The sequence below is a fragment of the Alligator mississippiensis genome, chromosome 1, assembly GCF_030867095.1.
Source record: "Alligator mississippiensis isolate rAllMis1 chromosome 1, rAllMis1, whole genome shotgun sequence".
Classification (NCBI taxonomy): domain Eukaryota; kingdom Metazoa; phylum Chordata; order Crocodylia; family Alligatoridae; genus Alligator; species Alligator mississippiensis.
In genome coordinates this window covers 268425883-268443292 of record NC_081824.1, presented here as the reverse complement: position 1 = coordinate 268443292, position 17410 = coordinate 268425883, and the positions used below count along the sequence as shown (strand labels likewise).

At 45.9% G+C, this 17410-nt stretch overlaps 1 protein-coding gene across 2 annotated transcripts; it reads right to left on the bottom strand.

Moving 5' to 3' along the window:
- Window positions 1-2506: 2506 nt before the first annotated feature.
- On the bottom strand, window positions 2507-17405 carry BCL9 (BCL9 transcription coactivator). 2 transcript variants are annotated; one of them, XM_014599046.3, is made up of 7 exons: window positions 17315-17405; window positions 15039-15355; window positions 13513-13702; window positions 12959-13058; window positions 10348-12592; window positions 7837-8097; window positions 2507-6161 (listed from the first exon to the last, which is right to left on the bottom strand). In XM_014599046.3, the coding sequence occupies exons 1-7, from the start codon at window positions 17365-17367 to the stop codon at window positions 5044-5046; spliced, it is 4284 nt and encodes a 1427-aa protein (XP_014454532.1). In that variant the 5' UTR covers window positions 17368-17405; the 3' UTR covers window positions 2507-5043. The 2 variants fall into 2 exon arrangements, with proteins under 2 accessions (XP_014454532.1, XP_006262338.1); XM_006262276.4 differs by having other exon boundaries at window positions 15039-15352; window positions 17315-17403.
- Window positions 17406-17410: the final 5 nt, after the last annotated feature.

Sequence of the window (17410 nt, the reverse complement as noted above, 5' to 3'; positions counted from 1 at the left end):
CATCCATTCTCAAAGTCTGGGTTGACTAACATGTATTAGCAGTGAAAGTTCAACCTCAGGCTCCCTGATAAGCTGAAACTTGAGCTGCTAAACCCTGAAAACCCAAGTTAGTCTTCACTGCTATTTTAAACCCAAGTTAGTTGCGCTAGCCAGCACAACAGCTTAACATAACCTGTTTATTTGAAGTATAGCTATACCCCTACAGACTATGCAATGGACATCCTAGTATAAACAAAAAGCAACTAATGCAACTGAATCCCATGCAATTAGCTCAGCAGCTTCTGCTACACTGTTTTCCTTTCATGAGATACAAATTTTATTTAAGATGTCCAGTCCACCTCCCCCTGAAAGTGGCATCAGGTTTTTAAATAAACATCTTCCAATCTTAAGGAGAAACAATTCTGGGAAGTAAAGTTCTGATGTCAGTTTAAATCTTGAACAATATAGTAAAAAACACTAAGAGTTGCTTCTCACCAAGAACTGGTTCTTACACCAAGCCACTGCTGGTGAACCTGGCCTACAAAGTGGTGCTCAAATGTTGGCCATTGGAAGAGTAAGTGGCTGGTGAATCGGTTGCATTTGGCAGGAGCCCTGCCATAGAAAGTATTAGTAGATCTTTTTTAAAGACACTCCAGCTGTTTAACATGCAGTGAGCTACACAAGGTGATGAACTGTCACATTTCTTAACACTACAGTTAGTTACACAAATACTTCGAAATTATCTAAACTGGACGGCTTGAAACCTGTGGGATCTTCTCAAGTAAAACTTCCTTATTGGGAAGAGAATGAAGAGAATAGACAGTTAGCCATGAAAGATGGGTGGGGTGGAAGTTGGGGGTTTTTTATTTGAATAGTAGCTGCTATTGAATTGATGGAGTAGATCACAGTATGCTACTAAGCCAGAGATGTATCCAGCTTTAACCATCATTGTTCCAGGAATACCAAACAAGTTCAGAGCAGTAGGATATAGTGTAATTAATTGTTTGCTGGTATTACATGGCAAGGAACATTTAGGTTGGACTTGAAGGTATTAAAAATTGTGGAGTGTTGTAGAAACTAGAAGCCAGGCATGCCTTTTTATCCTGTTAGAAAAAGAGAACAAGCCCAATCTTGATAAAATTAACACAAGCAGCACCAATAAATGAAGTTGTTTACAGCATATTTGGGGTATGTAGTCCTGAGTGCCTGAGCAGTTCACAACAGATGCTAAACCAAAGAGGTCTAGTTTTTCTATCAAATTAGAAGCACAGATGTGGGTATCTAAATTCATGCCCAACCATGAGGCTCACACACAGATGCTTCTCAGGCAGTGACCCATCTCACTACCTTTCAAGATCCCACACAAAATCAGATCCCAGAAGTCTGAGAAATGTGGCAAGTCTTCTTCTGAAATGTCAGTCTTTAAAGGTGTCATCCTGTCCTGCCTTTTCTCTGAAAAGTTACTTACTGAATACTATTAGAAGCCCATCATTAAACTAGCAAAACTAGCTAGTTAGTTAATCAATCCTCATTTGCACTGCTTTTGAATTCTATAGCATGACCCATGACCCCAGGGTCTTGTTTTGGCATCTGGTAAGAACTGCTGATTCACTTTACAGATGAAGTGTTCTTGATGCCGAAGTGTACCACTTCCGACAGATTCCAAGAATTTCAACTTTCTGATTTTGCACAAGTTACCTTTAGTTTCCAATGCACCATCTGCTGGCTTCCATTTGTGTCTTTTTACATTTGAGCTGCAGCACAGCCATTTGGCATGGGAACATATGAACGCCAGAATGACTTTTCCCATTTCACTAGAGAGGAAGAGCAGCCAAGCTACTTCATTCTTTCAAACAAACAACACAGGAGGGGGATTTGAAAAATTTTTTTTTTTAAATGGGACTGAATACAAAAACTAAAAGTGGGTCCCTCTTTACCATCTTCAACTGCACCTTAATAACCAGAGCTGAGTCAGGGGGACCACTGATTACGAGGTGGAGAGAACAGAACCAGATGTACAGATCCCAAAGCAAACATGCAAGGCTGGCATCAAGAAAATCCCTTCATTTGTAAAGTGAACCTAGAATGGAACCATTGAGAGAAACAAGAAAGCCCAGTCTGCATTCCAAAGATCTTTTCTCTCACTTGAGCATAGGAGTCCAATTTTGCAAAGGGGAATAACTCTTCCAAAGGCAGAGGATTTTCCCCAATGTAAAAAAACTTATGTTAGTAAGATGACAACCAGGTCCTGAAATTTTGCAGTTTTGAAACCTGTATTTTTTTTAACCCTCAATATGCAAATCTTTAATACATGCAGATTTTCTCCAGTTCTGTCACCCCTTTCTGACTATTCTTCAACTACTACGAACCCCACCAAGGTCAGCTTTGAAGCTGTGTATTCTCTCTGATCCCCCACCCCAGCTACAGCGGATCACCCTGACTTCTCGAAGGTTCATCTATTCAAGTTGTATCAATGGGGACAGCAGCACTGTGGAAGATTGTAAACAAACTCCAGGGTATTTCTAAATGAAACAAAAAGGTTACTTTATTCAACAATATAAAAATAAGATTCAGAAGTCATATTGCAAGAGTGTTAACACTTAAAAAGTTTGCACTATGACACTTTCCATGCAAGTTCCTCAAAGGGATGCTATACAGCCATTTAAAAATGGTACTTTGCATTGTATTAACAAAATTCAAGGTGTCACTGGTAGCTCTCACTTAAACCTTGACAAACCTAAGCTGCAAGCACCCTGCTCTCTCTGCTAGAGGGAGCCATCACAACATATACTATATTTTGTCAACAGAACCATTCCCACCAGAAACAGTTTCAAATTTAGTGACAGCACAAAGGTGAATTTTGAAAGAGCCAATATACTTTCAGGGATGCGTGCATGCAAAGGTACACATGTTCACTTATTCTGTTACATCCACAGTATTAAGTGACTAAAAATCAGTGAACTGCTATGGACAGCAATTTTTTTCCAGCACATTAAGAGTCACTTAACTTTCAAAAAATTTGGTTAACAAGTCAAAAGCCATTTGTCCTCCACAGCAAATTACAAGTTTTGACAAACTAACCCTTAACTACTTATTGAAATAGTTTTGACACAATGGTAGCAGGAAGAAGGAACAAATTAAAACTGTTACTGAACTAGCAATGTTGAAGGAGCAGACACAAAACACCATGTGTTTCAAGCAAGGAGCCACGGAACAATGTTGTATCTTTAAGGTCCTCTGCACAACACATCTCAGTCTCCAGAGCTCTGTGAATGAAGCCAAACTCATAATCGGTATTTTAGTATGTCGTCTTCCCCCCCACCCCACCCATGCATGCAACTGTAAACTGATTGTTGAAATTCTCAGGAGGAGGTTTGACAAAACAGACAGCGGATTAAGGAGCGATCAATGAAACAGCAGCAAGGCAACAATTTACGCAGCAGGGTTGTCTAGATAAAAAATCTGTTCACTGAGGATTTATCTATTACCTTTGTCATTTAAGCTCACTTGTTCCCCCTTTACCTCAGCCTCTAACCCATAAGTCAGAGACCTCAACTCACTCAGGGCCACTCAGCGTGACAAAGAAACCGTGTATTGTGCTTCATTTAGAAAGGTTGGCAGTGAAGACAGAGAGAGAACCTGCCAGTCATGCCTTCATACTGTTGCAACAGATTGGAGATAGCTGCCTTTGATTGCAGCAAGAACCACTGTCCCAGAAGGCCCTCAAATGCTGAAGGAGGCTGTGGACAGCATCTCTAGGATCTGCCCCTTTGAAGGAAGGGCTAAACTCCAAGAAAAACAAGTTCTACTCAGTCCAGGGGGAAGTGTACAGAGGAAGTGACTTGAGAGTCACCTACAAAGCAGCTCCAAAAACTTACAAAAGCAAGTCCCATCTAACCTCAAGCATGATTGCAGTCATAAAGTGGATCAAGCAACGTGATGGCCAGTCACCTGAAGTACACAGGACACTGCTGGATTGGATAAAAAAGACAGTTCATTTTTGTAAGAAACAATATATTTTATTTTTCTGACACCACAGCCCTGGCGAGTGGTTTTGTACCAAATTTAATGGAGGTTACACAGAACGTTTTACGCTGGGGAGGAAAAAAAAATAACCACAAAAAAAATCCTGGATAACTTTTAGTGTCTGTTCCACTCCCACATTAATAAAATCACTTGGGGTTTCTAAGAAAAGGAGAATAGGAAACAGTGAGAGAGACTACTGTAGGATGTAACAGCGTCCAAGTCCAGCCCCTTCCTGAAAGTGGGAAAACTGCCCACAAGGAGAGGCTCTCCTAGATTTACTCCCCAAATAACACAATGTATTGCAGCTGCCATAGGAGGAGACAGACGGGGACGGAGAGAGAAGCCTATTTAATAAGGAGTGGGAGGGAGAGACAGAAGGTGCTGGACAGCACTCCATAATTTGAAAAATATGTCCTTAACTTATTATTTATTTCTCTTAAAAGATTCCCCTCACTGAACTTAAGTTCCTTTTTGTGCTTTTCATTAATACTCTGCTCTGAGGTCGTAGTTTGGTTTTCTATACATTGGAGTTGAAGGAAAATAGTCCGAAGTTCTGAAGATGGATTCTCCACCTAAAGTAAACAGCCTAGAATCCCATTCTCCTCTCACCCCAAAGACTAAAGTCTCTGCTAAAATCCCTTTTACAATATAGTACAGTACACAAAAAAACCCCAAAAAAATAACCAAGAGTCCTGGGAGAAGCCAGTCCGAAGGACGTAAACATACAGAGAATGGTGCAACTTGTGACAAATGGCAATTCTCAAAATACAGCTACAGATTCTCAAAGCAGGTGCCATCACGGGATACCCAAGTCCACAAAAATAATTTTTAAAAAATAAATCTTAAAAAAAAAACAACCTGTTAAAATGAATATTTTTTTTCAGGTAATTCCATACATTCGAAATTTCCCAAAGTGTCCTCTGGTCTCTTTTCACCTATTGCATGGCCAAACTGTACTCCTGAAGCTCCCAAGAAAGCCCTCAGGATGTGGAATCTCATCTTGACAAGGATGTGAACATCCAGTCTTAGGGTAGCAGCTTAAAACATCATGTTCCCTGGATTTCCAGGGCCTTGGCTAAATCCTCCCATTCCAACATCAGCAGCCATACCTCGGGGTCTCATCTGGGGGGGAATCATGATGTTCTGTTGGGGTCCCATCATGCCCTGCATTGACATCATCATGCCAGGTGAGCCTACAGGGCCTGGATGACTATATAACCCAGCAGGGGCTCGGTCCTTGCCTGGAATCATGCCCACTGCAGCCACTGGATTACTCATGAGTGTGGGCTGGCCAGGCATCGCCGTTTGTGCTGGTGACATCATCCGATGATGAGGTCCCATCATCCCTTGCTGTAGAAAGGCAGGCGGTCTCATTGGGTTATGGCCTGGCATGGACGGAGCTGTTCCAAGGGGGATGTCAGAAGTTCCCACTGGCCCTGGACCTCCCATGCCAGGTAACGTTAGTCCCATTCTTGGAGTCTGCTCTCCTATCATTCCCTGCATGTGTGAGAATCCAGGCCCGGGGCCCTGAGGCTGCTTGCGACCTGGACCTTCCCCGCGAGGGAAATACTGCAGCGTCTGGCTAGGCTTCTCTGATGGAATAATCCGGGACAGGTCAAATTCTGGTATTCCAGTGGCTCCAGGGCGGATCACCTCCTGCAGCTCTGGATCAGTGAAAACCGAAGGCATGTTGTTTCCAAGAACCGTGAAGGAGTCTGGACCACCAGGGCCTCCTGTCTTGCAAAGTGCTGGATCTGTTGAACTTTGGGGCAGGTTGGTGGGACGCCCAAGAGGTCCTTCTCCGTGGAAGCCCATTCCAGTTGGGAAGTTGCCTTGCCCTCCACTAGGGCCATTGTGTGGGAATGGCACCTGCTGTGGAGGGGACTGTACTGGAGGAAACCCCTGCGGGAAGCCCAGGCGTCCTTGAGGTACCATTGGAGGATCTTGGGAACTGTGCCCCATCATCGGATTGTGTGACATCAAGCCAGGTCCCACAGGGACCCCATGAGGAGGTATACTGGGTCCCATTGCATTTGGAGAGGGCATCTGGTTATTATGGGAAAGAGGTTGGGTCATTCCCATTGGGCTAAGGGTTGGCATCGGACCCACTGAGTTCGGACCTGAAATTCGAGGATTCTGAGAGTTAATGCCCATTCCTAAAGGAAAAACACACAAAACAAGAGGAAAAAACAAACATTTAGAGCCAAGATAGTAAATAAAGATACAAGAACTTTCTGTAATATTCCTAGTCACAGTTTAAACAAACAAACAAACAAACAAACAACGCAAAAAAACACAGGGCTAGAGAAAATACCAGAATAGCAACATTGCTAAATGCAAATTTATTTAACTTAAAAATACAGAATGGCCATAAGAATCACTAAGTCTCCCCTCACACACACAGCACCCCATCATTTTGATAGAACCCTGCTCTCAAAGTAGAATCTAAATCCAATTTATTCCTTCAGTTTTGTCAAAGCTGCCAATAAAGGGTCAATCGGTGACAAATGGGTGTAATACGTTTGTCAACATACACAGGTATTTGTCCACTGAAAGTTGACCGAACATCCCTTTCCAGACATACAAGATAGACAGTTGTCTTACCATAATTAAAGCTAACTGAATAATATTGGTCATGTGTATTATTACTGTTTATTATGAGTAGATCATACATGCTTAAAGTTGTCATCAAATATCTATTCAACTGGTCAATTCTTCCTTAGATACTTCATCACCTCTAATCATTGTTTTCCCAGGCTGATGGTGAACCAGTGACAAACAGGTGAACTCTCCATATATCCACTACCAGTTCATTACCTTGTCCTGGGATATTCAGTCAGCATCTTTTTCAATTTAGCTTGCTGGGTGCTTTTTAAATTTAAAAAAACCCCACTTTAACATTATACCTGAGTGTATTCTTGACCAGTAAGCGGCAAGATCACAACTATAAATACATTCATCCATTATACAACAAGTCTACAACCCCAGGGGACAAAAAGTTCCTCCCCTTCTTCCCTAATCCCTGTGCAAGGAACAGAATAGCTTTCCCTTGCTCTGGCAGTCCAGACAGTCACCACACTGCATTCCTTGTGCAAGAAGGTGCATGTCCTTGGGAACCACTCCAACCTTTTCTTCTCTAATAGCAGCTGTATACGGAAAACAGAGGAAGAGGAAGAATAGATGGTCCTGTGTCTATGGAAATTGATGGAACTTCTTTAATACAGGGTAAAGCCAGCAGAACAGTCTTTTCCCAGCTAGCATACTGTAGGTACGTCAACACATTCATTAAATGCAGTGCCTACTGCACATTAAATTTAGTACTTGCAGAAGGAAATACTAAATAAATGCGCAGTAGGCTTCCCTACATTACATTAACACAATCGAATACCTTTTCCGTGACAGTTAATGTGCAATAGACTAATACTGCTGCACATTAGCATAATAGCACAGTTTTTGATGTGATGCTGTAAAGCGCAGACAATCAGTCTATTGCATATTAAGTGTCTCATGCAGGCACGCCCTGGATGTCTAATCCCAGAAACTTCTTCACACCAGCTGTCCTCATTAAACATAGGTACTCCCACTGATTTAAGTACCTACCTCACCACAGAAAAGGTTTATAGACACTGTTGGAATATATTATGCAAAGAAAAAAAATCTGGTTGCGAGAAGAGAATTCCAGTAACTCGTCTGTGAATTTACTCTTCCTCCTCAAAAACATTTCATGGTGACACTCTTCAAAGCAACCTGTATTAATTGTCCTTCCCACCTGGTGCAGCTTCTAAGAACGCTCCCCTATGCTACCTGACAGCATCTGCTTATGCTGCTTACCTGGTACATTGTTCATCGATGGCAAGTTTGGGGAACGTGCTGGAGGGGAGTCATCATCTGAGCTGGCCACAGTCTTGATGGCATCGTGGTAAAGTGGCGTAGAGCTGGGCATGGCAAACTTGGACATCCTGGACATCATGATAGAGAGGGGATTCTGGGAGAGGGTGGGTTCAGGAGGCATTGTATAGGGGCTGCTAGAGGGAAGATTTCCAGGGAGTGTCACAGGAGCAGACTGGCTGACAGTGGAAGGAGGTGGACCACCTGAAAAACAAACAAACAAAACAGATCTAGTCATTTTTCTTTGGAATAATTTGTTTGCTGCTTTGTTTTTTTAATTCCTCTCCTGGACTCTCATTAAGTACAATAAACCCAATGGCTTTCAAGAAAGGTACCAGTATGGTCAGATCTAATCTGAAATTCGCACTGATTCTCATCTAGGAGATCTCTCCAAGGATGGTGCCTTGCACACACTACAAGAAAAAAATCCAGAAGTTAACTAGTTGAAAAATGTTCCCAAATGCCAGCTGCAATTCCTAGTTCAATTCTTTTCCCTTTACTTCAGGATATGCCCCAAGTGTAAGCAAAGACAGCGACCAAGAGACAGAGTTAGTGGTCAGCGCAGCGCAGCCATTCTTGCAGATTTCTGGACAGTCATTAGATGCTAAAAGTAAAAATTTCCTATTTTGATTTAAGCTTCATTCTTTCACATAAAAGCTCATTTCAGTGAGAGTCCCAAGGAGTTTATCTGCGCTTATTAGTTTCATACAATCCCCTCCCTCCGTCAAAAACCAGAAACAATTTTATGCCTTTCTCAACTCCATGTCCCTTCACCAACACACTTCCATCTGCCTGGGTCAGTTTTGAAGCATGAGGGCCTAATTAAAATAAATGTTATGACACATGCAAAATGCACCACAAAACAGAAACAAGGAAAAAACATGCAAAAACATGCACCATCATAGGAAGTCTGCTCTTGGATAAGGTCCCAAGGCACAAAGCATGGACACAGACTAATGCTTGACTCAGCTTCCGTTATCTGAACCGAAAACATGATGCAAACTGAACAGCCAGCCTCAGAAACCACTACCAGCAAACACTCCAGATTCCACCCCGCCACCCCATCCCCATGACGTATATGGCAGACAAACAACTCTGAAAAGGAGGACTAAATGACTTATCTGAAGAAGTCTATGGTTGCCACAGAAGTACTCAATGTGCACATTTCAGAGTCACAAGCACAATCAATTTTCTAAAGCAGGAAATATGCCTGTGGTTCTCTCTCTTGGTGCATTTATCACCCTGAGACGCTAGAGGGCAGCGTAACCAAGCATCATACATACTCCTCTTCCCAACTCCTGCAGTCAGATTTCACAAACCGAAAAGCTCCAGAGGGCTGGTTCTACTGAAAAGCTCTAGAGGGCTGGTTCCACGCTGATGCTGCGACTGCTGCTGCACAGAAACCCTGCACACTAAGGACCTGCTTATCTGGAAGCTTACCAAAGGAATAGACCCAGGTACCAATAAGCTTTGAATATAGAGGAGAGAGATGGGACTGGTGCTGCAGAGAGGCAAGACAGACCACAAATTTAAACACATCTACGGATCTTCTGCTAAAGTTCTTTGAGGTAAGAAAGGTATCCAGGTTGTAGCCATATTGGTCTAGAGGCAAAAGGCATCAGAACTCAGGGTAAAGGTGATACCTTTTATTAGACCAACTAGATTTTTGCAAAGATGTCAGCACTTAGCACAGGAGGGACACCAGCCTGGGATGAGGTCTCCTATATGCTATGCTAATCAGCTGAAGACATACAACAAGGGATGTGGAGCGTCTACCTATCACCTCCTTAGCTATCTACAAAACAAGTCAAAATCTAGTTTCAGGTCAGCAAAACTCCTCCCAGAAGGCTGCGTCAGGGGAACCTAGAAAACCTTTACAATCCTTGTACCTGGAAAGACAGCTCATAGGGTCCACGTGTATTAAAAGGTACTTCTTGCTTCCTCGTTCTCCCAACAAACCCCTTTATTTCAAACTGCTGCTGTGATTTAAAATGGCAACATTTCTCCAGAATGCCACAGTGATTCAGAAACTAGTGGCAGGTTGGCAAAGAGAAACTGCTGAAAGCTCTTCTGTTAAAAATGATCTCTCCTCTCCCCATACCCTACATCTCCCTCACCCTTTCCTCCAGACTGGTAAAAATGCCCAAGCCTCATCTTTAGGACAAGCGCAGCCTAAGTACATTCACAGCATGCAAGTGGAGAGAGAAAGAGGCAACGTACTGCAGTGCTTGCTCGAAGTTCCACTCATGCACCCACCCATTTCATTCTGAGCCTAGAAATAGCCTCCTTCAAGTTGGCAAAGACAATTGCCTAGGCAGAGAAAGCTCATCTCCAACCACCACATACGTGTACATTAGGAAATTTCTGCAAATCCCCCAGTCTCTTTCTTTACACTTCAAGCTGACATCAATATAAACACAAAATCTGCATTTGGATGAAACAAAAAGCACTGACCTGACTCCACATTGCCCAGCATGGCTGGGGACGACATGGTGAGAGATGCTTTGTGGTTTGGGGGGATCCCAGGGCTTTGCAGTGGGGGCTTTGGAGAAGAAGTCCAGCCTGGAGAAGGTGCAGGAAGGGACGGAGACTTGAGGTGGACAGGTGAAGCAGCAGCAGATCCCAGAACGGGGGGAGACTTAATAGAAGCAGCAGCTGCTGCTGCCGTTGGGCCTGCAAGCATTCCCGCCAGCTGGGATGGAGTCTGAGGTGACTTGAGGTTCCCCGAGGGAGAACCCATCATGGGAGACTGAACCTGGCGCATGGTAGGAGACTTTAGAGGGTTGATGCTAGGCGAATGCACCTGACTGGCTGCAGAGATATCCAAGGGCTTGCGTCCTAGGCTGCGTTGAGCTGGGGGAGCTGTGTTGAGGCTATTAGGGTTACTGGTGGGGTTGAGAGGTAGTGGCGGCATGTGGCTGAGCCGGTTGTTAGTCCTTTGGTCAGGCCCCATCTGCTCTCTGAGATTTCGAAGGCCAACTCCTGGGCCCTGAGACATGGGAAGGAAAGGCCTGGGACCCATGCCATACTCCTGTTGGGGATGCTCTCCAAATGGCAAGGGCATCATTTTCTGTTGAGAGGGGAGCATCTCCGAGACACCCGGACGCAGTTTCATCATCTCCTCTGGCCCCACTCCAGCCTCCCTCATCTTCTGAGGTACCATGGGTGGGTTGGAGCCCATGTTAACATTCATATTCATGTCCCCTTTCATGCTGCCAGGGCCCATTCCAAACTCCAGCTCCCTACCAGGGCCCATCTGAGGAGGAATCCCTTTTGGGAAGTCCCCCCTGGAGGGGCTCATAGGCCCTTCAACTGGCATGCGAGGGAAAATGGGGTTATTCCCAGGCTCCATGTGTCTCTGTGCAGGAATCATCCGATTCATCTCCATGCCAGGCCTAATGCCTTCCATGTTCAAGCCAGGAGGAAGGCCCAATTGTTTCTCTGCCAACTGCTGCTGATAGATCTCCTCTGGCAGGCCCTGGGGATTTGGGAATCTCTCCCCTCGGCCAGGGCCACTGAAGACACCCTGGCCTGGAGGAAAGTTTCGGCCATCTGGGATTTTTGGCACATCTTCTGGCCAACTGACTCCTGAAAGCCCAGGCCTGGATGTGGGGTTGGGGACATTGGGGCCTTCCACGTCAGGATTGATCATTCCTGCAAACCCAGGCAGGCGCATCTGGCTTCCAGGCATGTTGGGGTGAGGGGCCATGCCCCTAGGGGGCAGAGAATGAGATATATTCATACCCTCAGCAAAGGGCTCTGGACCTCCAGGTCCCCAGCCCTCCCCAGGGGTTATCTGGTAAGGAGGAGGAGGACCTCGCACCACCCCTCGAGGCCCATGCTGGTGGACCATCATGTCCTGCAGGGAACACTGCTGCACAACCACCTGCTCCTGCTTCCTCCTTTTCTCCTCATAGAACTCCTGCTGCAGCTTCAGCCAAGCCACTTGCTCAGGTGTCATGTGATCCAGGTGGTCTGGTCCAATAGGTCCAGACTGGGAGTTCATGGGCGGTGGCCCCAGGTCATCCGGTGAGAAGGGCATCTCCCTGTGTCCTTGAGGGCCAAATGGAGCCCCGCCATCTGTCCGAGGCCCAGGCCCTTTGCCTAAACTTTGGGACTGAGCCATCATGGCCTGAATTGGCCCTTCAGGTTTCTTCTGGGGACCATCCAGCACCCCTGGATTTTGGGGAGGCCCCCCACTTGGCCCTCCAGTGAATTCCTTCTCATCAGGGAAAAGCATACGCTGTATATCTCTCAGAGTCTGCAGCGAGCGCTCTCGATGTTCTAGCTGCTCTTGAGACAGTCCATCTGGATTCTCACCCAAGCTAGATGGGTCCCCACCAGATACCTGCTGGGTTGGACCTTTGGGATCAGCAGCAGAGCTGTTGCTCCCCTGGGAGACTGGGCTGACTGCTCGATTATTGGGGGTTGAACTCTGCCCAAATCCCTCAGTCTGCAATGGGGTAGAGTTAGCAGGGCTGCCCACTGACATTACTTTGCTTTCTACTCCAGGGCTGTCCTGATCAATGGGGCATGATGAGGGGGCAGTGGATTTGGATGCTGGTGCCAAAGCAGGTGGGGTCGTCTGTATCTTGGCATTCTGGGGAGGATTCTGGTCCTGCGAGGCAGCGGGTTGAGGCTGAGGCTGTGGCTGCGGCAGGGGCTTGGTTTCATTCCGAAGTGCCGTGACTGGGGTGTTCTGAAAGCGAGAGCAGTGCATTTCACTGCAAGAACTGACCATGTGCAAACACAACTGTTCATTTTGCTCAAATATCACCCAAAGATATGAATTATGACATTTACACCCCATTCCTGTACCTGCTGGATGAGTCCAGAGGCAGGAAAATACCAACCCATAATGCTAATGCATCCCCTCCCTCCATCCCCCAAACAAACACAAACAAAAAACCTAGACTACGGATGCCTCAAACCATTCCTCGCCTCCCACCCCGCAAAAGGAAGAACAACATTCTCTCCCATCTAGAACATGCATTTTAAAACATAAATAATCTTTCCCCCAACACATACAATAGTAGCCACACAGTCCTATGAAGAGGCACCTTACCAGGGGGACAGCATTTCTCTCTGCTTTGCTGTTTGAGATGTTTTGGATATGAAAGGATACGATGGTTTCTGCCTGTCCCTTCAACACAGCTTCTGCAGCCCTGCAGACAGACACACACAGGTGAGGCTAAAGACTGATAGCTTTCTTTCTTAAATCCCTTTCACCTTCAGCTACCAGAAAGGATAAAAGAAAACTGCCATGCTAATTTTGAACTTTTTTGTGTAGGGAGGAGAAATAAAAGTAGTAAAGGCTCAGTGTTTATAGTCTTAGTAATTACTATTTTGAGTTCACATTACCAGGTAACTCACTCCTACACCCATCCACTGCAGAGGCCATGAAACAGGCTTCTCTGTCAGCACATGCCAAAAATTAGGTTTGGAGGAAGAAACAATCATCATTTAGCAGATGTTAATGCCCTTCCCCTGACCCCCCGATGTCATATCTGCAAGTGTTTTCTAGCCCCACAGAGAACTTAAAGGAAGAAACATGCTTTGACTTGCATGTGATGGAATAAGCAAGCCACACTCACCAAGGATATTCAACCATTTACTCACTTATTGGCCATCTCTGTAGAAAAGACATAAACCACTTTGGATGGAGTCTTCTGCCCACTAGCTGGCTCTGAAGTGGCAGTCAGGCCATGGGAGGGGGTGGAAGACCTTGGGGCTGAAGCATTTGCAGGAGTCATAGAGTGCGGTGTATGCTGGGAATCCTGGGACTTCACGTGGTCAGCAGAGTTGCAGTCTGGAAGGAAAGAAGAGGTGGTGAAACAGGAAATCTTCAGTTGGGAAGCTGGCAGGAAGCTTGTCGCCCTCCCCAGCTTTGATGCTCAGCTGGCATCATGCCACCATTCTTATGAGTCCATACTCCTCTCCCAGCCAGTACTAACAGACTCTTTGCCTACACCATGCTTCCTCCTGCCTACAATGAGCAGGTCTGCTGGCATGATGTTCATGCTGCTTAGATCTTAGCTGAAGCTCTCAGGTGCTGACTGCCTAACAAATAAGCAGGCAAGCAAATAAAAATTTAAATCCTTCTTAATCTGTGTGGAAACACTTTTATACAAGACCCTTCTTTCTTGCTATTCATGCCACCTGAATGCTAGCCTGCTGTACTGTCAGACTGCCCACACAGCTTCTAGCTCATGCCAGCCAAAAACAAAACCACCTCACACACAAACACATCTGTCTCTTGTCACTTTGTCAAGTCCTCTAGAAGACACACATGCAAATCCTGTAAGGCCCAATATCATGTAGCACTTTGAAAAACTGTGCAGTTTTGAACCAGCTTTCATGTGAGGACTCAAAAGCACTTTACAGACAATTAAATGTCATATCCCTCCCAGAAAGACCAGGGAAACGTTTGTTGTACTCTACATCAGAAGCGCCAAGGTGCAATGAGGCCCAGCCTCACTTAAAGGATCAATGGCAGAAACAAGCCTAGCTCCTGCCACCCAGTATAACTTATCCACCCCCATTCACAAAACTGGCTCATATCCAAGCAGTGTACTGCTTACCACCCTCCCCCTCCACCCAAAACAGAATGGTTCCTGGGAAGCCAACGGACAGAGCAGGATGGAAAGAGGCCAGCAACTTTTATTCATATTTCCCAAATCTCTAAGGAACCAACTTCCCACCTGACCAGGGCTGCACTTCAGTTGAACACAGAACAACTGCAGAAATCCTTCCCTCCCCTACCCACTCCCATCTCAACTTTTAGATGCTGTGGGCTTGGACACAAAAGGTGTGGGCAGTTCTAGCAGTTTAAAATCATGCTAGTTTACATTGGTTCATGATAACCTGCTATAATTGTTTCATCTGCCCATTTCTCTGCTGACGGAAGTGGAGCTAAACCATTGTAAATTTAAACCTGTTTTATTTAACGAACACATGCTCCTAAGCATCAAGTCCCCCCTCCTCCCCCTTTTCAAATGGTATATCATTATGTTCATCCATAGCCACAGACAGGCAGACCTCTCAGGTAGAAAAATGCTTTGCTAATACTTGCTAGGCAACTGATCATCTCATAGGTGGCTCTCATGCCAATGGTTACATGCATGCACCTCCTCTGCCAGACATACCTTTGATTTCAGAATCGTCGTTCGGAGTGCCAGCATCTCTCTGTTCAAAGGAATCTGCTGAAATGCTTCTCTCTCTCTTCCCCTTCCCCTTGGCACCATTTCCAGCCCCATTCTTCAGCCCCATGCTTCCCCCTGGGCCAGGGTGCACTTTGGGGGGGTGACCTCCACTTTTAGGGTCACAGGGAGAGGGCTGGGACTGGCTAGTCGAGCCCCCCTGCTTGCCCTGGTTGGAAAATTTGGAATCCAGCTGGGGGTTGCCAGATGGGGACATCACTGTGGGGGGACGGACCATCACCTCCTGCTTTGATTTGGGGCTACTGAAAAAGAAAAGAAAAGCCGGGGGGGGGGAGAGGGGGCAGAGGAAAGAGAGATCAGACTACAGATTAACATTATCACTAACATGCAATTGGTCCAGCTATCACCCACAAAAATCCTCATCTCTCGCATCAGACAACAGACTCATCCAATTCAGTTGGAAAACAGGATAAAGAGATGCTGTGGCAGTAGCCCTTGCCTCCTTTTACCACACAGCTGCTGCTGAGTAAGAAACGCCTCCATATTTAGTGTTATCCAGCTTCACTTTCTAACATGCCTCGGAAGGGTTATCCAAACCAGGATCTCCCTTCTCAAGGAGCCACAAGAAACAGCAGTGGGCCTGCCAGATCTCAGAAACTGCTCAGTCACATGAGGAACCACCTCTGGGGCTTCTGTCAATAAAGACAACGGTTTCTATGTACACAGAGAAGCTACTCGCACCAAGACCAGCTCAAAGAGTAAACAAACAGGGCACCATAAAGTTCACCATGCTAGAGCCGGACCCAAATGACATAATAGAGCTAGGATCACAGAAGAGAGACACCCACCACAAGGCAGTCCAAGAGAAGGCAACAGAAAGTCAGCATGATTTCAGTGCTTGTCAGGGCAACTTGCCAGGAAAACACAAACCACTGACTATGAAAACTATTAAGCCAGCTACAACCTGCCTTTGAACACGGAAAGAGGAGCAAGCTGTCTCTACAAAAACCCCTGGCAAAATGGGGTGGAGAAAGCTTCATTAGTTTGTCAAGATATTCAGGACAACCTTTTACCCACCTTCTATTCCATTAAACAGACTACATCTTAAAACTATATTTTCTCCTTGGATTTCCTGCATGCACAGTCCTGCCTTCCTCCCAACCCTTTCTTTTGCCAGTGTCACCTCCCCTTCTTCCACAAGGATCTTCTGGGAAGCCAATTTGTCTCTGCAACCAATGCTTCAAAAGGCAGTGACTATAATAGCCTCACAATCCTCACTTCAGTTGCACAGACAGCTGCTTCAGAGGCACTTCACCCAAGTTACTCCCAGCTCTTCCTGACTAGAGGATGCTGTCAAGCAAACTACACTGCATGTCCTGCACAGCACTGGCCTTCAAGGCTTCCCCCTTTCCAAACTAGTAGAGGACAGTGTCTAAGCTGCTGCAAGAGCAGGTGGATATATGCAATTTGGGTAATTTGAATCAGTCCCATGCTGCTCCTAGCAGTAGGTCACTGCAAGCATTGTGCGCAGAAGTGTAAGCACGCAGGTCTTGTGCTATGCAGTTATCTCATTGTGGAACTGAAGGTGAGAAGGAGAACAGGACAGGAAGAAGCAGGATAACCATTTTTGCACAATCATTTGGTCACCTGCTTGTGGTAGAGCATGTGGGGGTTAGAGCAGCATTTTCTCAACCTGTAGGTCACAACCCAAAAGTGGGTCACAAGAGTCACGAGCAGAGGATCATGAACACGAACAAACTTAAACATGGATAAACAAACTTTAAAATGGATTCTCCTTTAAAGGAGAAAATTGTGGGAAACCGTAGCTATTCCCTCACAGGCTGGCAGAGCTCCAACCAGCAAGGGGCTGCTTGGGACCCTGCATGCCCCATACACACACCCCCTACCCCTTACACCCACCCCCTTCCCCACACACTGGGGGGCTCAGGCCTGGGGATGGGGGGGCACTGGGTTGAGACTGGCAGTCCATGTTTACAAATGGGTCCGGGTACAAAAAAGGTTGAGAACCACCAAGGCAGACGACATGTGGTACCCGATTGTGCGGGGTATGGATCTACCTCTGAACAGAGAGGGAAACAGGAAGTACCTCTGAACTTAGAGCTGCTTAATAGGATGAGATTCTGCAGGCAGGGCATAAAATGGGGGGAGAGGCAAACAGTTTGTCTTGCTACAGTCTACAGCAAATGCTGCAGCAGAGCAGTGCCTCTCCCAGCCCCAAGCAGTTGGCTGCGGGTTCTTACCTCTGTGCGTTTCCTGACGGGGAGTTCCTCACTTTGGGGTTACTGGAATGCATTGACAGAAGTCCTGAGCACAGTCACACACACAGATGGGCTCTC

Bases quoted from the DNA above. Each gene is read 5' to 3' on its own strand.
- BCL9 (XM_014599046.3), bottom strand. From the start codon at position 17,367: ATGCATTCCAGTAACCCCAAAGTGAGGAACTCCCCGTCAGGAAACGCA. The intron at 12,593-12,958 runs GTAAGGTGCCTC...TCTCGCTTTCAG, and splicing joins AGAGAAATGCTGTCCCCCTG to AACACCCCAGTCACGGCACT. The intron at 8,098-10,347 runs GTCAGTGCTTTT...TTTGTTTTTCAG, and splicing joins GCTGGGCAATGTGGAGTCAG to GTGGTCCACCTCCTTCCACT.